This window comes from Rhinichthys klamathensis, unplaced genomic scaffold, assembly GCF_029890125.1.
Source record: "Rhinichthys klamathensis goyatoka isolate OS25496 unplaced genomic scaffold, OSU_Roscu_1.1 h1tg000180l_1, whole genome shotgun sequence".
In the NCBI taxonomy this organism is placed as follows: Eukaryota; Metazoa; Chordata; class Actinopteri; order Cypriniformes; family Leuciscidae; genus Rhinichthys; species Rhinichthys klamathensis.
The window spans coordinates 3,889,784-3,915,957 of NW_026606708.1; the positions used below are offsets into that span (position 1 = coordinate 3,889,784).

At 37.9% G+C, this 26,174-nt stretch overlaps 3 protein-coding genes across 3 annotated transcripts in view; 2 read left to right on the forward strand and 1 right to left on the reverse strand.

Moving 5' to 3' along the window:
* Positions 1 to 272: 272 nt before the first annotated feature.
* Positions 273 to 3,081, reverse strand: dffb (DNA fragmentation factor, beta polypeptide (caspase-activated DNase)). The gene is made up of 7 exons (XM_056261115.1): positions 2,906 to 3,081; positions 2,674 to 2,800; positions 2,373 to 2,558; positions 2,008 to 2,087; positions 1,687 to 1,860; positions 1,409 to 1,509; positions 273 to 712 (listed from the first exon to the last, which is right to left on the reverse strand). Exons 1-7 carry the CDS (start codon positions 3,023 to 3,025, stop codon positions 502 to 504), a joined length of 999 nt encoding a protein of 332 aa, XP_056117090.1. The 5' UTR covers positions 3,026 to 3,081; the 3' UTR covers positions 273 to 501.
* A 3,181-nt stretch (positions 3,082 to 6,262) lies between these two features.
* On the forward strand, positions 6,263 to 11,025 carry LOC130094693 (tumor necrosis factor receptor superfamily member 14-like). The gene is made up of 6 exons (XM_056261116.1): positions 6,263 to 6,572; positions 9,419 to 9,544; positions 9,765 to 9,920; positions 10,058 to 10,145; positions 10,219 to 10,409; positions 10,946 to 11,025. Exons 1-6 carry the CDS (start codon positions 6,449 to 6,451, stop codon positions 10,996 to 10,998), a joined length of 738 nt encoding a protein of 245 aa, XP_056117091.1. The 5' UTR covers positions 6,263 to 6,448; the 3' UTR covers positions 10,999 to 11,025.
* A 2,275-nt stretch (positions 11,026 to 13,300) lies between these two features.
* LOC130094700 (nephrocystin-4-like) overlaps positions 13,301 to 26,174 on the forward strand; it is a 187,966-nt gene continuing 175,092 nt past the window's right edge. Inside the window, exons 1-2 of the mRNA XM_056261122.1 lie at positions 13,301 to 13,535; positions 17,082 to 17,228. Of these exons, the coding sequence (XP_056117097.1) occupies positions 13,401 to 13,535; positions 17,082 to 17,228 (282 nt within the window). The 5' untranslated portion in view covers positions 13,301 to 13,400. The remainder of the gene's footprint in view (positions 13,536 to 17,081; positions 17,229 to 26,174) is intronic.

A 26,174-nucleotide genomic window follows, 5' to 3' on the forward strand; every position in this document is an offset into this window, starting at 1 on the left:
TTTATTTATTTTTCTTCATATTTAACGTTGTTTAGTTTACTAAAATATAAAGAGTTTTTTTTTTCAGGTAAGGCTTATGTATTCTGTACAATAAATAAGACCATTGTTTTTTAATGAAAGGACTACAAACATTTGCTGTACAAGACATCCTGTTCCCACACATGTTTCCAATATCTGATGATACAAGATTTTGATGATAAATCACTGGCTTCTGGCAGGAACAGGAAAGAAAGATGAACCAAAGACTCTTTTCAAAGACTTTGTTATTTAAATAAACCAGTAAAAATGCAAATGTACAAATATAAAATCAGTCACTTACAAAACCCTGAAGAAGTTCATTATTTACATTTAAACATAGATGTTGCTTTGGTACAAATATTTGTATGGAACTAAAAGTTGTTACAATTAGAAATGCGCATACCTGATTATTAGTATGATAAATGGCTCCGAGAAGCTCACACTATATGCTGCATTTTTCATAAGAGGATTATGGATGTCCTTTCATTTCACAGTCCTCCTGACCCGCTTGTAGATTTTTCGGGAGTCACAGCTGAGCTCATGGGCCCCTTTCTTATGGCAGACAATGTGAACCAGCTTGAGATTCTCTCTTGTGAAGAACAGTTTGTAGAAATAATCCACATTTATATCTCCGCTCTTACTACCCTTCAGTGCCTCAGCGAGTGCAGGGATCACAGTCCTCTTCTTTTCTATCCTGAAATATACATCAGCTTTTCTCATTTAACTGGATTTCAGAATAATTCATTCTTAAATTACCTTTACCAGAGGACCTAAATACTGAAATTAAAATGTATATCAGTAGAAAACATTAAGATTCAAGTCTTGTATGTTCACCAAGACTGCATTTATTTGAACAAAAATACAGTAAAATTGTAATATTGTGAAATATTTACTGTGAAACACAACCATTTAAAAGTTGGTGTAAGTAAGATTGAAAATAATAATAATAATACTTTTATTCAGCAAAGACGCATTCAATTGATCAAAAGTGACAGTAAAGACATTTATAATGTTACAAATGAGTTTTATTTCAAATAAATGTTAATTTCACTTTCTATTCATCAAAAAATCCTGAAAAAATTTACCAGCAGTCAATCTGAAGGATCATGTGACACTGAAGACCGGAGAAATGGCTGCTGACAATTCAGCTTTACCACCAAATTAATAAATAACATTTTAAACTGTATAACAATAGATATTTTACAGTTAATTAAACTAATAATATTTCACAATATTACTGTTTTCACAGTATTTTTGATCAAATAAATGCATCATTGTTGAGCATAAGAGACTTCTTTCAAAAACATTAAATAATCTTAATCGTTCCAAACTTTTGACCGGCAGTGTGATTGTTTGTTATAAACATTTACATTTAAGATGCACTACTCACACGTGGTCCAGATTCCAGGTGCTGAAGAGGATTCTGCTCTCGCGGTTCCCATACGGGTTTATTGAGTGGAGAGATGTGCAGTTGTTCTCATCAAAGGCACCCTGTTAGAGTAAAAATCTTTTATAGTCTTATACAAATAGAAACTTCTGTACCACTGCAACAAAAGCAGGAATTTTACATTTTGATGAAAGATCTTTTATATTATTATTAGGTTTCATTATTTTCCTTCGATGGACTGAACTGAATGAGACTCATTAGAAATGACTAAACTACAGCACCTGGCAGGAGAACCAGCCCTCTTCAGTGCAGAGCCTGAGGACGTCCTTCTCCGATCTGTCAAAATAGGTGCCGTTGTATCGTGCAGCCTTCAGTTTCTCTGCCAAGATCTCCACCACCTTTTTATACTCACTTTTTGTCTTGGGATTTGGAATAGTCTGCGTATATCCATCAACCTATGGACAGTGAATAATATATCTCATTCAGAGTGATGGCAGGTCTTTTTTTACTGCATGAAATAAATGATAAAGTCCACTACATATAATATCTCCAACATTTCAAAAACGAACATTTAAAGCAGAACTGAATGCAGTTTGTCACACCTCTTTCAAATATCCCCGGACTCTGTTCTCGCAGTTATACTTCATGTAAGCAGACTTGGTTTTAAACCGGGCATCAATACCTGATATATAGACATGATAAAAATGAGCCAATGCTCACAAATACAACACATTTCAATTCATGAAATATAATTCTGTGTAACCTGGACATGTTCTTTGTGAGTTATATCCATAATTTATATGCCATATTAAAATAACACAGAATCAAGATACAATATACAAAAAGGCCAGGTTAAATTCAGGTCAAATGGAGTACCCCAAAACCGTCAAAATAGCATAAACGTTACCTCAGAAGAGTCAGTTACAGTAAAAGAGTAAATGTCTACTTATTCTTTTCCCTCATTTACCTTCAAACCATTCCTTATCTTCTTCTCTGCTCTCCACCTCTGAGTTGTCCCTCAGGTTCCTCAGGAGGTCTCCCAGTATTCTGCGCCGTTTGGGAGACTGTTCATCTGACAGAAGGTCTTTTGCTGCACTGATCAGAAGGTCTGTGTGTCTGTTAAATCCCAGGACTTGATTTATTTCATGGACAACTGTAGAGAATGAAAAGCCAAAGCAATATGATTCGTGGCCTGTTTTATTGCAATATTATTTTCAAGCAATGTTTTCCAGTTACATTACAACTGTCAGTCAATGAAATAAACTCACGGCCATTCCAGCTCTGTCCCTCAGGCAGGAGAACAAGTTCTGTGTTATCGGGAAGATTTTGAAAATATTCTTCGGTAACTACAGTTCCATCCTCGTACAAGCAAACCTGTATTCCGGAGCTGGATACCTGTGCATAAAATATGAACTATGAATGCTTGACTGCTGTATCCAAACGCGTTGTACAGTGACACTCTCTCCTTAATAAACCACATGAAAACACATTTTACTATACCTTTAGTACATGACATCCTTTTTTAATCAGCTCCTTAAGGTTAACAGCCGCAATTCCGTATTTTTTGGACTGGTTGGCACTTCTGACCTTAACCAGCTTGAGTTTTGTTATTTTGTGCATGTTTTGTCTTCCGCAATGATAAAGTTTCTTTTTCGCCGTATGTCTGCATGGGCGATCAAAACAACGACATGACGCGCGCTGCCATCTTGTGGATACAAAAACAAATGACACGGACAGTCGGACACCTTTAAAGTCCCCATGAATTCAAAATTGACCATACTTACTTTGTTTGCCTAAATTAATCGTTTTGTGGTGAACAATTCATCCATGCAAGTCAATCCACACAACATTTTTTTTTGGCTTCGTAATCTTTAATCAAAATCAGAAATTTCCCCTCCCCTCTGCATTGGAGGACCTTCCCTGATGACGTAGGTTTGACGGTTTGGGTGTCTCCAACTGACAAGGCTGAATGAAAACACCTACTTTTCTAGATCCAATCAGGTGCTAGTTGGGAAAAAAGCCACGCCCACTATTTTGCCTCATTTAGTATTCCGTTTCTCTCGGAAATACGTCACAACAACATAGGAGAAAAGTCGTTTGCAACTTCCGGTTCACGGGGACTTTAACAACATAAATGGTTAAAAATAAAAAAGCAGATTAGTATTTTATTTTTTATAATTTAATCCTGAAAAAAATGATAATTATAGAGAGGTTCATTTTGCATTACAAAACCACTAGAATTAGCATTTTGGAGCCATTTCCTCAGGATTTTCACTTGGGATTTTTAAAAATAATTTATGAGTAAAATAAATATAATGTCTTTTCCACATCATAATTTACAGACAGTCACATGTGAATACTGAAGCCCAAGGACTAGCGTACAACAAGCAGGGGCGGTTCTAGGATTTGACCATGGGATTTGACCCGTACTATCAGCAAGCTACTTAATTGGAACCAAGTAAATACCAAAATTTTACAAATGATATTAGTCTTTCTGCAGCTATACGCCTAGTTCAAATCGTTTGGCTTATAGAGAGAATTGAATTTTTAAACTCACACGTAGTCATTTTATAGCTTAATCTATATATTCTAAAGCGTATTTATATTACCTTTTATATATGTATTCCTTTAAACTGTGCGTAAAAATAATTGATAAACGAAAATTGTACGTGTGCTCGATTAATAATTACATAAATAATATCTAAATCATACAAAATTATTATTCTAAATAAGTGTTACTAAAAGCCAGACGATTGTGTCTTTAAAAATCATTTGCTATGTAGTGACCTTTAATTTGGAGATTTGAGATCTCTACCTGGAACATAACCTGCCCCGGACCAGGTTAGCTGTGCAGCGTAAGTTAGGCTACTATGGCGATGAACACTGCTTAAAGCCAAACCACTTTCATGGTGCCTAAAACCCAGGGTTGGTGCAAACTAAACTGAAACATACCTGGGTAGCCACCTAAACCGGATTCATGGTACAGGCCCCAGGACTTGTTTTTTTCCAATCACCAACACATTTTGGGGGTTCAGGATTTTTTTTTTAGCAAAATTTGTATAAAGATGATTCTCAACTATGTTATGAAAGATATAACGGAATTAATTGATTTGACTTTTTTCACCATTTTACTTTATGCAATATGTGGGTAAAATGGCCATAAATTAATATTCCCATTCAATACAATGTATCTATACACTGTATCTAATTTGCACATTAATGTGCTCTTGGAGCAACATTTAATGAAAAAACAAGTGTAATAATTGGAGTAACAATTAGCAACATTTTAATTATAATATCTAATATTTCATAGAATATTGATGTATAATTAATTGACATATTCAATGTGTCTCCCAAAATGCCTGATAAACATGATTTGAGTCCTGATGTCCTCTACAGTGGACATGAATGAAATCAATGCCCTGTTCTGTAACAGAAAGTCATTTTTTGATTTGAAACCCCCATAACGTTGGTTTATGAAATTAAATTTGAAAAGTAGTCAGATTTAAATTATAATTACAATATATTATCATATTTCCATAAGAGTGCTACATTTGATCACTAAAGTAATGTCAGACATTTTTAAAGACCAAGGAGAAGTTGTTTTCGGTGAAACCTCCAAACATGTGGTATCTCTGAAAAGCCCTGAATGTGCCCTTTACAGGACACGTAACATGTGACATGTATGGTGTCAGAGAAATTCACTAAAATAGAATTCCTGGGTAATTCCTATAATTCCATATTCCTGGGTAGGCTAAATGTGGCTACTGTCGCTTTAAGATCCTTATTTCAAATGGCATCTAGACCGCACATTTGAATGCAGAACTGAAAAAAACCCCGCTTCATTTAGTATAGACTCTGAGGCGAACAACCAATATCCGTGAATGCTTTGTGAAAGAAACAATTATTATAATACCCGTTGGTAAGTCATATCGTTTTTATAGTATTTTGTTAACGAGGAAACCGCGTGACCTGCAGCTTTTTAAAGCCATTAGTATGCATTAGCCTATCACGAAAAAGTGTTGTCCGGATTTTGAAGGCAGTTGACAAATATCAACAGGCCTATATAAAGGTTATATAACTTACTCCCTTTTTCTGTTTGAATCACTGTTGTCTTATATATCCACTGTGATACGTGTTATTTCTTTATTTCCATCACATTTTAAAGTGAAAGTAATCATTTCCTCCTCACGAGTTGTTGCTTGGCTTGTTTTCATTGGCTCAAACATTTCAAATGAATAGGATAGAGTATATTTTACCGACTTGCATGCTTCATAAATTCTATGAAAACACCAAATTCATAAAACACTATGTCCATGGGGCTTTTTCTTGCATTTTATTTATAGATTGGATTATTTTATACCCTTGTCTCAGATTCAGAGTTTTATGAAAATCCATTCTAATAAAATATTAATAATTCCATGGTTATGTATTCCATTTCAGTATTTATCCACAAAAATGTTTAAAATGTAGGCCTAATTTTCTCGACCATCATTTCCATAGAATGCTATAAAACACAACATGTATTATTTGTTGGAAATAACGCTGGGGTTGAAATGTTTAGATGTTTCAGAGAAAATTATAAAAACTACAGAATTCTTGTGTGAGTGTGTCTATTGTTGGATATTGTTACACTTACAAAAACTTGTCAGAATGTGATGTTTTTTCCGTTTATTTCCTAAATCTGCGAGCCAAAAGTGCCCTTAGTTGAGGAAACACCCAAATGTATTGGTTTACAATGAGCTAACCATTTTTCTGCTTTTTCTGCTTCAGTTTGTTTTCCAAAGAATGCATGCAAGAAGCTGTGGAAATACAACCTACAAGATCTGAGTCTTGAGGAGTCTTGAAATGCTGTAGTCTCTCAGTTTTGATCTATTATCAACTCCATACTGTTTACTGTTCTGACACACATCAGACCATGCAACACCACAGCATTGGAAGTGTCTGAAGTTTGTGCTCAAAACAAAATAATACCAATGACATGTGAGAAATGTTTGCTCACTGCTCACATTAACTGAACAGAGTTAGATCTAAACTGTGACCATGTTCACTTTAAGGATTACTATTCTTACAATTATTATTCCTCTTAACTATGAACATTGTTTTTGTCGATGTGCTCATGCTGAATATGAGATAAACAAGCAATGCTGCCCCATGTGTTCCCCTGGTAAGACTGCAAGTTATCATAACTTAATTTCCCTTTCAATAGGCTACGGTTCACTCGCATTGGGTCTGAGATTTTCTCTGTACGCTATGGGGAAACTCAGTTTTCTCGGAATACTGAAGCCTGATTGGTTTACGTCTGTGAATTTCACAGACAAATGGCCTTTCGGCCCGTCAGAATGTGCGGGGCCGACTGCCTGTTTAAGTTGCACAGAAACAGACATCTAGATTTACTATCCTTCAGCGTGAAGACACATCTTCTCGCTGACTCCGAAGAAGAAGAATCTACTCGCCGTCGAGAATCAACAGAGCAGCGGATCAACGACGCTTCACAGCTCGCAGCTGGCTCAGTGCTTCTGCCCTGCGGATTTACGGCGAAAGCAAAGAGAAATTTCACGGCAAAAGCCGCGTAAAGAGCAAATTTCACGGCGCAAGCTGATTATAAAGAGCAAAGCAGCTTTTGTTGCAAAATGTTGCGCCACGAGTGTGGCTCATGCAGGAGGGACTGCCCTGCATCCCTCAGATGAGCACCTGTGGATCGCTTTCTTCAAAGAAAGGGATTCCTCCTCGCACTCTCTCCCATTCTCTTTCCCTCTCGAGCTGAGACGGAAGAAACAGTGGAGCCACGGGGCGGAACAACAGGGTGGCAGCGAGTTCACGTCGGCCCAGCGCCAATACCTTCGCCAGTGCTCTTCACCCGTGATGACCAACGCCTCTTCTGGCGCGAGCGGTATGGTTTCATTCGGCGGCTCAGAGGGCGATTGTGAAAACTCAATGTCTATAGCGGCATCTGACACTGAGGACTGGGTGAACTCCGGAGATGACTCCCATCCAGCCCCTAGAGAGACGGACTCAGCGAGACTTCAGCAGGACTCACCAAGGCAGTAACTGAGCTGGGCTTAGACTTCTCGGCTCCAGAAACAGCCCGACCGCTGCCGCCTCGATGAGTTTTTCCTGCAGCCAGTGCTCCCAGTGTTATTGCGAATCAAATAAAAAATAAACACCTTCACAAAAAGAGCATTTCAGAGTGCAGCAGGCTGCCATCTGCGGCTCTCCAACCCCTTTCCGCCCGAAGCCAGGCATGGGAAGCCATTCCGGGGGTGTCGAATTAGGTATTAGAGATAATAAAATGGGTTTACTCGCTCCAATTCGCTTGCAAAAAGTGATTTACACTTTGGTCTCGGACGCCAACTCTCATGTCCTCTGAGCCGAAGTACAGGTTTTGAAAAGGGCCCGATAGAAAAGGTTCCCGCAGCACACAGCGAGTCAGACATTTACAGCCACTACTTCCTCGTCCCCAAGAAGGATCCTCGACATGAGATCTCTGAACCGCGCTCTAATAAGACGGCCGTTCAGAATCCTAACTTTGAAACAAATCCTCTCGCAGATATGCCCAGGGGATTGGTTTTTATTTGTGGATCTGAAGGACGCATACTTTCATGTCCAGATAGATCCCCATCAAAGATTGTTCTTGAGATTCGCGTTTAAACGGGGTGGCTTATCAATAGTCCCACCATTCGTACTGTCTCTGGCACCACGCACCTTTACGAAATGCGTGGATGCAGCTCTCTCCCCACTGAGACTGAGGGGAGTTTTCGTCCTGAATTACCTTGACGATTAACTGCTCTTGATGAAAGGAGGAACTCTGAGCTCACAGATCTCTGCTCCTCAATCATTTAGAAAGGGGTTCAGAATCAACTTGAGAAAGAGCTGGCTGTCACCCAGCCAACGCATCGAGTTCCTGGGGGCAGTTCTTGACTCGTTCGAGAGGGCTGTCAGCAGCTAGCGACAGCTTTCAGCAACCTCCCTTTAAAGGCATTTCAGAAGCTACTGGGCCTCATGGCAGTAGCCTCTTCAATAGTACCCTTGGGCCTGTTACACACCCCCTCATGGTCCGCATGATTTGGAGCTTTTTCGACCTGGTGGAAGTGGATCTCTTCGCGTTGGAAGAGAATACCCACTGGCAAATATTCTTTTCAAAGAAAAATGACGCATTGGCCCCCTTTGCACCTCTATGCCTTCCCTTCGGTAGCACTGCTCCCTCAGGTCATCAGCCGAATCAGGGAAGGCAGATGCTCTGTCTGACTCGTGGCACCACTCTGGCAGAACCATCCGTGGTTCCCGGGAATGGTCCAGCTTCTGTCTACAGCACTGTGACCAATCCCTCTGAAAAAGGACCTCCTTTCCCAACTTCCCAAGTAAAAAGTGTCAATCTGGCATCCCCAACCCGAGTTGTGGTTACTTTAGTAACCGGAGATCGTGTTCATGACTCTGGGGGAGGCTTGGAGCCTCCAGTCGAGAAGCCATAGGTGGAGGCTCCAAGCCTCCCCCAGAGTCATGAACACGATCTCCAGTTACCAAAGTAACCTTGGTTCCCTGAAATAACAGGAATGCACAAATGCGCGAGTCGACACTATCGCAGTTCAGTCGAGAAAATCTGACCAGGTGGCCGTTTCTGTGCAACTTAGGCAGTCGGCCCCGTCCATTCTGGCGGGCTGAAAGGCCTTTCAGACGTGAACCAATCAGGCTTCAATATATGGCATTTCCCCCTAGCGTACAGAGAAAATCTCTGATGCAATGCTCATTCCCGTTATTTCAGGGAACCGAGGTTACGTTAGTATACTGAGTGTTTTATTTTTTTGTCTTTTATAGTTTTTTAAATCAGTATTCTTTTAATTATTATAATATTAGAAGCAAAGTTTGTTAAAATATATTACTTCAGTAAAAGTAATAATTTGTTTGGTTTAAAAAGTTAAATTGTAAAGTGCTTTTCTAATACTTATATTTCAAAACAGTAATGAAAATAATGTTCAGCTAGAAATCACACAATTTTCTTTTTTGTGCTGCTAGGAAATTGTGTTCTTTGGCACTGCACAGATGAAATCAGCACAACTTGTCTTCCATGCCCTCCATTAACTTTCACTGATGAACCAAATGGCCTCATGAAATGCTTTCCCTGTTCTGTATGCAATGCAAGTGAGTATTTCAAATTGATATCTGTTCATCTAAATTAACATTGATGGTGAAAAATTATGTCTGTAAATGCAAATAGTTGAATCTTTGCAAGTTAGTTGGTCTAGGAAAACTAAAAAATATAAGTTGCTTAAAATAATATAGTGTAAGTTGTAAGTGTAAGTTACTTGTAGTGTAAGTAACTCAGTGCTTTATTGTTTCTACTTACTCATTTCCATCCTAGACCGAGGTTTAAGATTGAATAAAGCATGTACTCAGTCATCAGATACTGTTTGTGGGCCACTGGAAAGATTCTACTGCATTGAAAAAAAGGAAATCAGCTGCATTTTTGCTGTGCAACACTCTGAATGCAGCCCTGGACAATATATCAAACAATCAGGTAAATTATAAAAACCTATGATATAAATGTATATGAGCAAAGCGCAACACTGATTATTGGTATCTGCAAAACAGGGAAAAAAAGGGAAGTTTTTAAGCAAATACACAGTAGTGGCTTTATGTTGAATTTCTCTGCAGGTACTGGCTCCACAGATACTGTGTGTGCTGACTGCTCAGGTGACACATATTCAAACGGATCTTTCTCATCCTGTTTACCACACACAAAGTAAGCGCTCGCTTAAACTGCTTGTATATGCTGTTTGTCATTTTCGATATCTGATCCTGGATATTATTCACAGATGTGATGCCATGGGACTTATTGAAACAAATCCAGGAACTGAATCATCTGACAGTGAATGTGGAAATCCCCCGACTGCTTCAACAGCCATTGCTATTAGTGTTATAGTTACTTTATTAATAATAATTACAGGAAGTGTTTTTACAATTATACGTATTCAGAAGAAGAAAACATCTACCGGTAATATATCAGGTAAACTTTTCTCACTTTGTTTCAGATATTTTGTAGTGTAGTGGCATATGAGACATTTTAAATTATAAATATAAATGTATATATATTGATGCATTTAACAAAAAAATGGTGATGTGTGAGATTATAACATTATACATTTTATTATAAATTTTAACTCATTCTGTTCACACAGGGATACAGGCATTGATTATTTATTGCTTTGTAATATAAAATTGACATTGAAAAAATAAATTAAACAAAAAACATTTGAACAAAAATGTGTTAATTTGTTTTTGTTCAAAGGAATTAATGAATGATTTAAATAAATGAGCAATTTAAACAAGTAAAACTACAGGGTAAAGGGAGCAATTCAGTTAATCAGCTTACATGATGAGAATCTTTAATGGCATAAATAAAATTTTAGATTTTAATTATGTGTATTATGTGACTGTTATTATGGTCTCCTGTGGTTTGACTGCGGAAACCCATGCAAGACGCACATTCTTCATGTTTGTGCAATCTATGAAAAGTAATACTTTCCTTCACTGTATTTTCAGACAGGATAAATGTTGAGCCAGACAGCTTGGAGGAACAAGCTATAAGAATCTGAACAACCCAGAAATGACTGCAGTTTTCACACAAATTGTCAAGACATTTTCAAGCCTGAAGTCCAGTGATTGGAGCAAGAAACAGTAGGCCTACTAAGTTGGAACAAAACCTTGCGTGAATCCATAATGTTAAACTGGTATCAGGCATTAATCTGAATTACTATGAACTACAGAAAAAAATTGCAACATCTAAATTAACAGGTTTTAACTGTTTATCACTGAATCAACCTAAATACATTAAAGTATTTCTGTCTTGACAACTCTCGGAGTGATTGGCATGGTAATGGGTATGACAATGTTGTATGTTTGGTCTTGGCGAAATAGATCTGCTACGCTGCTGCTTTTATTGCTGCTGCTGCTGTAGGTTATTGCTGCTGCGGCAGAGCAAGTATGGGACTTGCTACTGCCAATACATACACGACACGCCGCTGTGAGCAAGTAAGACTGTACAATATAGCGCACATGAATTACCTGTAGCAGATCTACAGTATACAGGTGGAGCTGGGGAAGGTGAAGGTTTCTGAAAGCGCGCTGCACTGCTAAGGCAAATGCTACCCAAGTATTTGAAGGTTGAGCAGCGAGCTCATTGGCTACTGATACAGCAGGAACCAATCAGCTGCGCCCTATAGATACAGTGTGATTATGAACAGGTGAGCAAAAGGACCTATTAGCCTGCACCATCTAGTTTCATGCCAGAAATTTGTATATCATGTTGTCATGATCACGGTCATGCTTAGTTTTGTTTACTTTCTTTATCATGGTTTTCATTGTCATTGCCTTAGTTCATAATTATGTATTCTTATTAGTTACACATCTGTTGTCTCATTGATCACCTATCCCTGTGTATATAAGCCCTCCGTGTCTTCAGTTCATTGTCTTGAGTAAATGTTTTGTTGTATTGTGTAAGACATCACTCTTTGTGTCTGTATATCGTTCAGCCTGTGTCACACATCATCCTTGGATCTTTACTATAAGCAACCCCTGACAGTATGCCAACAAAACTCATTTTTATTATTGAAATCAGGTGGAAATAGCTCTTCAATATAACAATTGCAGGTTGCCACTTTTTACACTATGTATAGACCTTAATAAAGAAATTAGTAAAAATTGAGCAGCAAAATGAACATGAGTGAATATTAGATATTTTACAAATGTACAGATCATATAACTGCATTAATAACTTTCTAAGCTTGTGTTCAGAAACACTTATGATTTAACACATTAACAATTTTGTATTCATTACAAAGTGTATTGACCATTGTCACTGGAAGACAATTGTTAATACATTAAATGATTGAAAATTAAATGTTAATACATGAAAATGAATAACTAACTCACTGTCATTCAGATGACCAGGCAAATGGACTGATAAATCTCTAGCACGACCTGTTAAAAAGTGCTGTTGAAGAGTAGGTGGGCCTTACTTTGGGTTGTTGTTAGGTTTTTAAAAAATATATTTAAACAGGCTACCTGGAGTGAAGTTATCTGTGCCTGTAAATATTAGTAAATTGACAAATATTTGTAACTATATATTCTGTAGATATTTTATTGCATTTATTTTTTTTATCTATTTGTATCTCGTGTTATTGTCATGGATTCAGCCAGGCACAAAAATCAATAAGAGCATATTATGAAATAAATTTAAATGGGCTACGTCCTCTTAATATCATCAAAAATGTTGTTCCAATAATGGATGAAAATTAGGTTAAACAAGGTTCAAAAATAATAAAGACCTGATTTTGCAATTGGATTTTTGTACAGAGAAACAAACAGAACCAACCACAATGAATTCAGGGCAAACAGAAACCATTGAGCCACTATTATTGTTTCTGAAGAAAGATAGGCTACACATTTCCAAAGGGATGGCCTGGCATCTCGAAATAAGTGCGAGTCAGAGCTTTGATTCACCACCGAGCCACACGGGGGCAATATGCGGCAATCCTCGCACTTCTCTCGTGCAGAAAAGCGCCAAACCGCTCTTTAATTCACCCTGGCAACGGCCGACAGACGCTATGGCAACCACTTCAGAGAGAATCCCTTCCTGACAATTAGCTAAGCCCAGTATTTTTATGATTATGAAAATAACAGTGTGTAGAGCATGTGTAAAAAATGTCAGAACTAGTTATTCTGTAAAATTAGCCAATGCGTTTGAAGCTTTAGCAGGAGAAAAGAAAGAGATTGAGTCAAACTGCTACAAAAAGTGTCTCTGTGTCATTGAGCGTCGAATTTTGTCAATATTCCGCATTTGATTTGAATTAGGTTTAACTGCGGGGATTATTTAACAACCCGTGAAGCTTTTAGACGTTTTCAGGGATGTTTGTTCACTGATCGACAGCCTCTAAAGAAACGTTACCTGGTAACGTTAACTTAGATTTTTAGTAAAGTTAGTGAAGAAACTTCGCATATGTCTGACTGGAAAAACGCTTTCGAGAGAAACCGAGTGATCCCACCTCACAGTCAAACCGCCAGACAAGCTCCAGGATCTCCTCAAGGTCTACAGCTGCACCTCAAACAAATCGATGGACTTCACATAAGACAGGTGGGGGTTTCATTCAGATACATATTATGTAAAAGTTAAGATGTATTGTTAGATCATGTTACTAGTCATAATTTCTCATATTTTTTATATTTTAAAGTACAAATATTCAATTTCCAGGCGTATTCTTAAAGGGACAGTTCACCCAAAAATGTTAATTCTTTCAGCATTTACTCACCCTCAAGTTATTCTAAACCTGCATTCAGTTCTTTCTTCTGTTGAACATAAAGGACGATAATTTGAGTAACTTGTATGTAAAAATGGTTGCTGGTCCCCATTGACTTCCATAGTACAGAAAAAAAAAATACTATGGAAGTCAATGGGGACCAGAAACTGCGTTACCTACTTTCTTTAAAATATCTTCCTTTGTGTTAAGCAGAAGAAAGAAACTCATGCAGGCTTAGAACAACTTGAGGGTAGGTAAATAATAATTTTCATTTTTGGGTGAACTATCCCTTTAGTTTAAGCCCATCAACTTCGATCACACTTTCAGACATTTTTCATTTATAATTCCTCCTAGTTTATAATATATATATAAAACTACTATATTATACTATATAATATAATATATAAAATAAAATAAATATGATTTATTTATAATTATTATTTATTTATAATTTCTTAATAATAAATATTATATTGTATAATTTATATATATATATATATATATATATATATATATATATATATATATATATATATATATATACACACTACTGTGTAAAAGTCTTAGGCACGTTAGTATTTTCACCCCCAAAAATGGTTTCAAGTCAGCTATTTATATCTTTTGGTGTAGTGTGTCAGTAAGAAATATCAGTTTACATTTCCAAACATTCATTTTGCCATTAATTGCAATAATCCAGTGAGATTTTTGTATGCACATGGAGTCTGACAACAGCCGGTGATCTGATCTCACCATCATCAAGTCTGTCTGTGATTACATGAAGAAATAGAAAAACCTGAGACAGACTAAATCCAGAAGAACTGCGGCAACATCTCCATGACGCCTGAAGAAACCTTCATGTAAAGCTACAGTACAGTGAAAAGTTTTAGGCACTTGTGGAAAAATGCTGTAAAGTGAGGATGCTTTCAAAAATTATTTTATAAATAGATTTTATTTCTATTAACTAATCAAACTTCTATTAACTAAATCAAATCAATATTTGGTGTGACTACCCTTTGTGTTTAAAACAGCTGTTGTCCAGGTACACTTGTGCATAGTTTTTCAGGTAGCTTTGCAGGAAGGTTTCTTCAAGCGTCTTGGCGATTCTTCTGGATTTAGTCTGTCTCAGGTTTTACTGTTTCTTCATGTAATCACAGACAGACTTGATGATGGTGAGATCACTGGCTGTTGTCAGACTCACTGTGCATACAAAAATATCACTGGATTATTACAATTAATGGCAAAATGAATGTTTGGAAATGTAAACTGATATTTCCAACTGACACACTACAGCAAAAGATATACATAACTTTAAAACGATTTTTTGGGGTGAAAATACTAAGATGCCTAATAGGGCTAGACCCGAAAATTCGTTCGGTGGGTTGGTGTTCGATTTTCAATTTTGGGATTCGAATATTAGTTTTTTGGTTTTGTTTTTTTTCGCACACCTTGCATCCCCCTCGAAACGGTTCTCATTCGTGCTTGAATATATTAACACTATAAAATCTGGCAAAATACAATACACTGTGACTTTTTTACAATTAATTATCTTATATAGCCTAGCCGTTTTTAATAGGATGGACAGTTGAAGGAACCCAACCTCGTTATACTTAATGAATATATTTGCTTCTTCTTAGCCTACTAAAAAAGTGTTCCCTGCAACTGGAGTATTCTCTGTCTAGAGCGGACAACTGCATGAGCTTGTATGGACAGTATGTTAAAACTCAAACATGAGATTTTACTGTGACGTCACATGCCCCAGTAAAATCGCCCATGAGTGAACGTCATGAATGTCATAATTCTGTTTATCTGGAAGAGAAGACAAAAATGCAGAAGACCTCAGCTGTGATTTTGTTTGTCAGAAAAATGTTAGACTACCTTATTAAAAGTATTGCTCTTAACAGACCTGTGTGTTTTGTATCACTAGTGCAGTGTCCATATATATATATAAATATACACTCACCGGCCACTTTATTAGGTACCCCATGCTAGTAACGGGTTGGACCCCCTTTTGCCTTCAGAACTGCCTCAATTCTTCGTGGCATAGATTCAACAAGGTGCTGGAAGCATTCCTCAGGGAGTTTGGTCCATATTGACATGATGGCATCACACAGTTGCCGCAGATTTGTCGGCTGCACATCCATGATGCGAATCTCCCGTTCCACCACATCCCAAAGATGCTCTATTGGGTTGAGATCTGGTGACTGTGGAGGCCATTTTAGTACAGTGAACTCATTGTCATGTTCAAGAAACCAATTTGAAATGATTAGAGCTTTGTGACATGGTGGAAGTAGCCATCAGAGGATGGGTACATGGTGGCCATAAAGGGATGGACATGGTCAGAAACAATGCTCAGGTAGGCCGTGGCATTTAAACGATGCCCAATTGGCACTAAGGGGCCTAAAGTGTGCCAGGAAAACATCCCCCACACCATTACACCACCACCACCAGCCTGCACAGTGGTAACAAGGCATGATGGTTCCATGTTCTCATTCTGTTTACGCCAAATTCTGACTCTAACATCTGAATGTCTCAACAGAAATCGAGACTCATCAGACCAGGCAACATTTTTCCAGTCTTCAACTGTTCAATTTTGGTGAGCTCTTGCAAATTGTAGCCTCTTTTTCCTATTTGTAGTGGAGATGAGTGGTACCCGGTGGAGTCTTCTGCTGTTGTAGCCCATCCGCCTCAAGGTTGTGCGTGTTGTGGCTTCACAAATGCTTTGCTGCATACCTCGGTTGTAACGAGTGGTTATTTCAGTCACTGTTGCCCTTCTATCAGCTCGAACCAGTCTGGCCATTCTCCTCTGACCTCTGGCATCAACAAGGCATTTCCGCCCACAGAACTGCCGCTCACTGGATGTTTTTTCTTTTTCGGACCATTCTCTGTAAACCCTAGAGATGGTTGTGCGTGAAAATCCCAGTAGATTAGCAGTTTCTGAAATACTCAGACCAGCCCTTCTGGCACCAACAATCATGCCACGTTCAAAGTCACTCAAATCAACTTTCTTCCCCATACTGATGCTCGGTTTGAACTGCAGGAGATTGTCTTGACCATGTCTACATGCCTAAATGCACTGAGTTGCCGCCATGTGATTGGCTGCTTAGAAATTAAGTGTTAACGAGCAGTTGGACAGGTGTACCTAATAAAGTGGCCGGTGAGTGTATATGTATATATATACACACTATAATGTTTAGTTTTAGATTAATTATAGCATGTTACACTGCAGAAAACTGCTTGAAATGGCATGTTACCTACACAAAAACAAGTTTCAATTCAACTGAATAAAAAAAAAATCAAAGAATCACTATACAGTATGTTCTTGATTACAGAGATTGATATTTTCTCCTTTTTTCTCCTTTTCTTCTTGTGGTTGGTGACAACAGTCAGAGTTGCCACAATCACTCCAGTATCAGCTGCGTGTGACCCTGTTTGACTCGGGTCACCAGCACTTCTTCGGCCGCACATGGAAGAGCAGATCACACTCTCTCGGTGGCACGTCAGGTCAGAGCAGTCGAGTGCTTTTCAATGAGGTAGGGTGACTCATGGATGATGATATTTAGTGTTATTTCATGATGCAAAACCTTTTTTCTGCTTAACAAAGAGTCCTTTTTATTCTGAAGTAGTGTTATCTTCTTGCTCTATTCCATGTAGAGATGTGACCTCTTTAAAGTAACAGCTCAGAATGAACACATTGATTGCAGAATTACAGTAGCTTGAACTGTGTATCTGTACAATAAATCTGTTTTAGATTTGGTTCCCAATATACTTGTTGAGTGGGATGCTGCTCTTAGGCCCCTGTCTAGCTTTTGTCCGGTGTCAATCTTGTTGTCTTACTCTGTAGAGGAAATATTTACAGAATCAAGGGCCAGTAAGTCTGGGGCTCAACAAAAAGGACCAGTTTAGATTTTTTCTTGCCCTGTCCTTTCCCACAGAAAATGTAAAAAACATAAAAAAGGTGTAATAGCTATAGTAAAAAAATAAAAAAAATAAAGGCCTATTATATATTAGAAATAAATATTTTTCTTGTCTTTGGTGCATATTGTGTATCTTGCATTTTTAGACACAATATTGCTAGTTTCTTTATCTGTTTTGACTTCATCAATGAAATCAAATCAGTTAAATAAATGATTCAGTGACTCACTCATAGAGACAGTTACACTTTGTCTACACTGGATGCGAGCGGCACAATGCAATGCGACAAAAGACAATTAGAATCCATTATAATCAGGGATGTTGTCTACACTGGTTGCTGCGCGACGGGACACGGCAAATCCCCGAAAGTAAACTGATGCCTCATTCTATTTATGACGTACTCCAAGCACTCGCGATACCTCTCATAGGAAGGACAAATGGATTTGCTACGGTTGCTTTGTCACATCCAGTGTAGACAGCTTCTAGCTGTTGCGGCGCGATGCGACGCGTCAACGGTTGCGTCCGGTGTAGACACGTTGTTAGTTCCTGAATGAACCAGTGTTTTTGAACAAATTATTTGAGGGAATGACTCACTCCTAACGGCACTTGTCGTCACTTACTGGTTTCGATGTAACCTGCATTAAAAGTGTTTATTGAGCCTTGTTTTAGTGGTTAGGTGTACCAAAGTTCCTTTAGGGAGGGTCATTTCAATCTGCTGCCATCTTTGAAATGCCTCTCAGGCTGCTATTTCAGTCATGCAAGTACAGCTTTTATCTCTTAGTTTGAATGGGGAAACATCAAATTCTTTAGAGCTGTTCACCAAGCTTACGATTACATTTCATATTTTAAATCACCAATGATTTCCAACATTTCCACCAACAACTGTCTCATTAGATTTGGTTTCTAAACGCTCAAACCATGACAAACAACTGCATTTTTCAGGCTGGACCAGCCAATGCACATGTGCAGTCATAAGGTCAATTTAAAATGAAAATGGTGAATTGGGCTTCTCTGACGAGAAGTGTCGTTCTGTAATCTGGTGACTGTCGGCGTCGATCGGACGCCTACAAGCACGCGTCTCAGAACACTGACTTTCTATAGCAATCGGAGCTTCTAAAGGCAGCTGCAGTGACGTGATGATTTTACAAATTTTGTAAACTTTTATTTATAAGGCAGGGCTAATTCCGCCATATTGTGCTTTGCACTTTCTCCCATTCATAACAATATGAGTGCACCATCTTTATAAATTCTTTAGGTGTACTTACACCCTCTCCACCCCCAGACTTTCCATTATGTCTTTGAGGCAATGCATTTAAAAAAAAAAAAATCTTTTGCAGTAATGATAGCAGTCATACTGACCCTAGGTGCACATTTATGAACAGGCTCTTTGTCACAGCTCTCCTTCTAAGTTGTGCTGAAACTCTCAGGTTTGAGAGAGCTGGCAGTACACAGCACACTCAAACCAAACCCAGCAGTTTATTGGAGATGCTGAGAGAGGCCAGAACACGTCCATCAACCACAATAAAGGCCCATCTGAAGCTGTGAATTTACTGTCCAGCTGTCCAGAAGACCACATGCACACACACACACTTCTGTCTGCATGCCTGGCACCACTGTAATTCACTTAAATCTTCCATTATGGGCTCTCAGATCCACCGAGTGGAAATAAAAGTTCTTGAAAATGTCCACTCTGACTGAGTCACAGACAATGGAGAGCATGGTTAATGTCTGCAGCATGCTCCATTTCCAGCTACCCACTGTGCCTTTGTGTTTTATTACATGTTGCTATTTCTCCCCAAACAGCTGTGTGGCTCTGCATATTGAATTGAAAATTGTCTCCCTCTTGCCTTCCTGTCAACCATTTGGATTTTTTTTGTTATGCAATCACCGGTTCACGATTGCATTGCCCTGTTTTTGGCACAGCTGCTTGTGGCAAGCAAATCGAGAGAATTTGCCCACCACAAAACTGCAATATTTTTATTAACAAGGATAAATTCAGTTTTCCCACTCTTTTTAACGTATGAATTTTAATGACTTTTCTAGTCATTTGTGATTTACTAGATAAGCATTATAAAAATCATTTTGATTCAGACCAATTTGCTAATAAATCATTCAGACCATAGGCCTGTTCCATGAAACCGGTTTCAGTTGCTACATGGGTAAGTATGAGATAAGTTTGTTTGAGCAAACTTTTGCACGTTTATTGACAGGGAAAAAGCGCTATGACCACATCACCCCTGTATTGGCGTCTCTTCATTGGCTGCCTGTTGCTTTCAGAATTCAGTTTAAAATTTTATTCCTCGTTTTTAAATCTCTAAATGGTTTAGCACCTTCATATTTATCAGACATGCTTATTTTGCACACTCCAGTTAGACCACTAAGATCGACTGGTCAGCTGTCCTTAGACTGTCCAAGGTCTAGATGAAAGACCAGAGGGGACAGAGCTTTTGCAGTGGCAGGTCCTACTCTCTGGAACTCACTTCCTCTCAGAATCAGAGCAGCTTCCTCTGTCGAGTGTTTTAAATCATTGTTAAAGACTCACCTTTTTGCATTGGGGTTAATATCAGCTGAGCTGTGACATTTTATTAAATTTTTTTTTTTTTTTTAAACAGTTGTTTCTAAATGTTTTTGATTATTTAGTGTGTTTTATTTTGTTATTCTTGTACTTGTACAGCACTTTGGGGCAGTAGTGATTGCTTATAAATGTGCTTTATAAATGATTAAACCTTGACCTTAAACCAAACTGTTTTTTCAAGCTCAAGAAGGTGCATTGGTTTTTAGTGGTGTTCATCACCATGGTAACTTACGCTACATGGCTAACCTGCTCCAAAGCAGGTTTTATTCAGGTTTAGAGATCGCAAACCCAAACTGGACCAATCAACTGTGAGCAAAGTGACATATATCTGATGCAATAAAGCCACTGGCACTCCCCCTGTATGTCTCACTCCAAATTAAAGCAGTTTCTAGTGATAAAAGTTATGAGACATATTTGTTGCCAATTATTTATAGTATATGGATTATAATAATGTATAATATTCATAATGATTAAATGAATGGACAATTAATGTTAAATGTTGCATTTAAACTAATATAAATATACATTTAAATACAAGCTTCAATATATATAAAGCTTTTAAACCAATTAAGCTTTCTTTTGAGCTCTTTGTGAACCTATATAAATGATTTAAATCTAGTTGATTCACTTGCATTAATATAGTCAGGTATTTTCTTTCCGCTGCCAATAACTTAATATTGAAGTTACTATTCATCAATGAATCCTTATTTTAATCCGTATATTAATCAGCACAACTGTTTTCAACAATGATAATACTAATAAATGTTACTTGAGCACAGAATGATTTCTGAAGGATCACGTGACACTGGAGTAATGGCTTCTGAAAATTCTGCTTTACTTTAATGCTTTACCTCTGCTTGGCCGAAAACCAAAACGGAAAATGCTTTTTAATTTTTTTATGTCTTATTTTAAATTAGATTTTTTTTGTATAGATGTGTTAATATTAGACTTTTTAATGAAATGTAACAATTTTATTGATACTGAATAAAAAAAAATACAAGCAAATAAAATAACCACATTGAAAGTAACACTAAAATTGAAAAGAAAATATATTAATTTTAAATATCAATATATTATTCAGTTCTATGCAACAGAATCAGATTTAACAGATTTATTTTTTTGACCAATTATCCAAATAATGTGTATAGTCCTACAAAGCTATTATTATCAGAGCATATGAGCAGAAGGCAGCGGGGAGCGTGTCAGTGAACAAGAGAGTAGCGTCATTTTACCAGCGTTGCTCAGCTTGTCTGCGCGTTATTTCAGCAGACTTTTGCTGCGTCCCAATTCGCATACTATCCGTCCTAAATAGTATTCGAAAATAGAATTAGTACGTCCCAAATCGTAGTATGTTTAAATGAGTGTTCCAAAGAGACTCGGATGGTCTACTATTTCCAGTCAGAATCCGAACTGCAGATCGATGCGCACTCTAACGGCTAATATTGCCCACAACCCATCGCGCGTTGGACGGTTAGAACTACAAACACGAGTGAAAAGTGTAAAAAAAAAAAAAACTACAGACATGATGATGCGCGAGTCCGGCGGTCAGGGACGTGCACAGGAATTTTGAGGGGCAGTTGCTCTGACCTGAAAAAAGGGCACTACCCCCAAAACTCACAGGCTATATGAAGGAATATATTCAGTTGAATTTTGCCCATACAAATTGCCTTATCTGATCGTGTTTATGTCCAAACGCAATGCCTCATATTATGGTCTTATTATTATTTATAAAGATTGCAAACGTCAAAGATGACAGGTTTATGATATACAACTTTGTAAACAGTATACAAAATGTATTAACAATATGTTAAATGTCACCAAAATACACATGAGAAAAAGAGTTCCTCATATTATTGTTTATTGTTTTTTAATTATTATTATTATTATTATTATTTTTTTTAAAATAAATAATCTGGATTGAATTGACAGATGGGGAAAAACTCGCTTCTAATAATAAAATAAAAAAACGCTTAGATTTCGGAAAAAATACAATCCTTTTTTAACCTTTTGGCTTCCCGTACATTCAATTGTGCTTTTTGCTTATCTGGGCAACTACGCATGATTTGTAGTATGATTGCGTAAAGGGAACAGGAATTCCGGTAAGGAACAGAATCGACTGCTACACCCAGTGCCGATCCTGACCTCCCCCTGGGGCCCTAAGCAAAATTCTGCTAAGGGGCCTCTACCTGACCTGTGATGTCGTGAGCTATGTAAACCATTTGCCATTGCCACAGTCACACCTGACACTTCAGCGCTCCCATACAATCCTCCCTCCTTTAAACAAAACAGTCAAAGAATAAGTACAACAATATAGAACAGAATGAGGTTCAAACACACAATATTTATTGAATAGAGTATTTTCTATAGAATGTTAAGATAATAAGTGAATATTATTAATTAAGTGAATATTAACGTAAACATAAATAGGAAGAAAATAATAAATTATAACCCTGAGCTTTGGCTTTTGGGATTAACTTTGGTTCTTTCTACAGCCTGGGCATTTTCGGCATCAGTATGATTTTTTAATTTTTTATTATGCATGTTGAAGCAATTCTTGATTTATGGTTATTATTTACTGAGGGATGTGCATCCATTTTGACCAGTATGTCCAGCTAATCAACATTTTTAATTCAATATAGCCTATAGATCAATAGTCAATCAATGTCAAATTGTCAATACATTGCTTTCTATCTTGCATAATTAGTGCAGTTGTTTAGAGTTTTTAACTACACTGAGACTAGATAATCAGTGTCTTGTTTTAAAAGTATAATGTGTACTTTGATTGGGAGTGCCATCATTCACGTGCATGTATTGTACAGTATGTCTGGTCTCCACATATTTCTGCTTGAAAATGCGCCTTTCATGTCGTGCACGCGCATTTGAACGCACGATAACACACACGACGTGGTTATGTTTTCCGAGCTGCAGTAAACAAACACCGTTGCACTTTGTCGTTTATCAAAATCAAACGTAATAAATACTTGTATTTTACTCTCACTTTTGTCAGCCACAAAGTGATGCAAGAGATGCACTGCCTGCCCAGCTAGGTTAGCAAGACCGAAAAACATCAAACTTTGCTGACATCAAACTTAGAGAGGAGAGAACACAAGTTTACCTGATTGTTGTTCCCGCAATTCACTCTCATGGTTTTTTTCTTCTTCCTCTTTTCGTGACCAGAAGGATAGTTTCGCTTCATTTTGTCGTGGATGTTGTAGCTACACATTTGACGGCGCGCTATGACTATGACACGAGATGGAGGCGTGGCCTTAAGTAATTTACGTGGCCCTACGCCGGTCGCGTGCAGTCTATGGTCGCGTGCAGCGTTTGCCCTTCATACTGACTTTCACTTTCGGTGCCCGAATGGAAGTGAATGAGGCTTTGCGATTTTTTTTAAATCCAGGCCTACGTGAAATTCTGCATCCATTGTACGATTTATTTTTTTTCTCGGAAGGGCAACTTGAGTGAGAAGGGCAACTTGAGTAAGAAGGGCATATGGGCAGTTGCCCGGGCAACCTGAGCAACCCCCCTGTGCACGTCCCTGCCGGCGGTTATGTAGAGAGGTTTAGATAAAGGGGTTTGAGTGATTAATTATCAGTATCTAACCTGACGAAAATGTATTTATTCAATGTTGGCTACATTATATTGCATCATTGTGAACTTTTGTAAAGATACGTTTAGCCATTAACCTTTAAATGCATCATTATATTCAAATTGTAAACACATGAGGAGAGTCTCCGCATGAAAGACGTACGACTGTGAACGTGTTAGAACATTTTTCTCCGAAACGGTATGAAATTCAATTAGATTGAATGGAGGATTTTAACTGTGACAAGATGATTGACAGGGCAGTTTACGGTGACAGGATGCATGCGACAGAGCTGTCCTTTAAAGCAGCACTCAGTAAGAATTCCGTTTTTGTCAAACAGTGACCCCTAGAGTCGCTGTGGAGTACTTGTACTGTCGTGAATAGCACTCACGCAAAGATGGCTCGCACTCACAGCCGGATCCCCTCCCCCTGTACACCGGTACCTGTTCAGTAGGATTGACGCTGTAACGAGTGGAAATAAGGTATGGCCCCTTTAAGAGCTGCGCGCGCCCAACACCACATGTATACGGTGCCGGGTTATTTCTGTTTGATGCTCATTTTATCAGAATTGTATCAGATCTGTTTTTTTGCCGTAAAGCAATTCGTTCGCTCGCCGGCCCAAAGTTGCAAGGGTGGTTTTGCGGCTCACAGGCACCAGGGGGGTGCGAGACGACCACCATTCAACACGAAATCAGTAATATAAACATTACAATGACTCCAAAGCTGTTCGGTTAAGGTAAAAAAGTTACTTAGTTCCCCTTTAAAGATGAGAAGTAGTATGTCCCAAAGCTTGCCTATTCTTTTGCTACACACTTTTTCTTCACAAAAAGAGTACATACTTTTAGGGCGTAGTATAAGTAGGCAAAATGTTTTCAGACCTAGAAAAACCTTAGAATGTGGTAAAAGTTATTAGAAGATGCAAAAGTCATGACCAATGTTTTCTTAAGTAAACAGTATGTCTTTGTTTTGAATCACGTGCTTCATAAGTATTATTATTATAATTTATCTTGAGGCATTTATTATGTTGTAGATCCTCATAAAGATACCTGAGGAACTACAATCCATAAAGATACTTAATTATTTACTTCCCAAAGCCAAATGCTTGGTGAGAGTTAATTTTTGATCTTGCTTGTACCCCAATGTTATTCACTAATTAGTCTGGCTAATTCATTTTCTGCTGTCTAACACAGAGCAAGAGGTTCTTGTTTATGGAATTGTGATGTGTTAATTTCCACTGTTGTCAGTGTTGAAGCCGAATAAAACGACTGCTCTTCTGTGAAACCCCAGGAGCAGCAGCAGCACAGAAGAGGACTGCGAGATCACATAAGGTCTGTCAGATATGATGGATCTGTTTTAATATACGCCGCAGAGAAAGACTCCAAACAGGGGGAGTGATTATTGAGGAATGAAGATAGAATTAAAGCGTGGCTCTCCCTCTGGCCCGACTTTAATGGAGGGGTGTTATGACAAAAACATGTTTGTGTGGAGACGTAGGAATCGATAGACCTAATTTGATCAGTGACCTTGCGTTTGAGGGACGAACATTTGAATGCCTGTGTTGATTTAAGTGAAAAGGAAGCTACTTGTTGGATTAAGCTTAATTTATCATGAATTTTCAATTGGAAACCACTATCAGCCATATGGTATGAGATGATACTTGGCTTCTAAAAGGAGCCCTAAAGTCCCAATTTTGTTGTACAGCTAATCATATGTTTCTCTTCTAAGGATGTTGAAGTGTCACACCGGCCTTATGTTTTTAAAAGTTCAGCCTTTTTGAACCCTATAAATCACAATTTGTGTCTGAGGAACATGGTTTATTCATGGTTGCTGCCATAAAGCTCCTTGTCCTGTAGAGGGCAGTGCTTTCACACAGTAGAGTGGAAGTGTGGTTGGGCTTTGGTTCAGAAGAGACTTTTTCCATTTACTCCCCCTGTGTGATGTTAACCTGTCTCTCCTCACTGGCTGTATGATGGGCAAAGTACAAAACGGCAGTGTCAATAGGGAGCCGTGCTATCTATAGAGCCATAGCAGATATGTTCAGGTCATATTTCACCCCCAGATTAAAAGAAAAAAAAACAAGAAATTACATTTTGTATGAACAAAATGAAGCCTGTTATGAAGGGCCATTAAGATCTTGGCTTGTGATATTAGTTTCAGGACAATTAAACAATCTTTTACATCCAAATTCTCATTACTGAAATGCAGTGAATTATTTAATTAATCTAATTCTCATTACTGGGAATGTGGAAAAAAAGATCATGCTTATTACTTTGTGGATACAGTTATAATGTTTATTTATTCTTCTTCTTCTTTTTTTTTAATACCCCAAATCAAAAGGAAAGAATAAGAAATGCATTTAAAAAAATGAGGCCTGTTTTAATGACCTTTTAAGATTTGTATTTT

Bases quoted from the DNA above. Each gene is read 5' to 3' on its own strand.
- LOC130094693 (XM_056261116.1), top strand. From the start codon at position 6,449: ATGTTCACTTTAAGGATTACTATTCTTACAATTATTATTCCTCTTAAC. The intron at 6,573-9,418 runs GTAAGACTGCAA...TTGTGCTGCTAG, and splicing joins CTGCCCCATGTGTTCCCCTG to GAAATTGTGTTCTTTGGCAC. The intron at 9,545-9,764 runs GTGAGTATTTCA...TTTCCATCCTAG, and splicing joins CTGTTCTGTATGCAATGCAA to ACCGAGGTTTAAGATTGAAT.
- dffb (XM_056261115.1), bottom strand. From the start codon at position 3,025: ATGCACAAAATAACAAAACTCAAGCTGGTTAAGGTCAGAAGTGCCAAC. The intron at 2,559-2,673 runs GTGAGTTTATTT...CATTCTCTACAG, and splicing joins GGGACAGAGCTGGAATGGCC to TTGTCCATGAAATAAATCAA. The intron at 713-1,408 runs GTGAGTAGTGCA...TGTATATTTCAG, and splicing joins ACCTGGAATCTGGACCACGT to GATAGAAAAGAAGAGGACTG.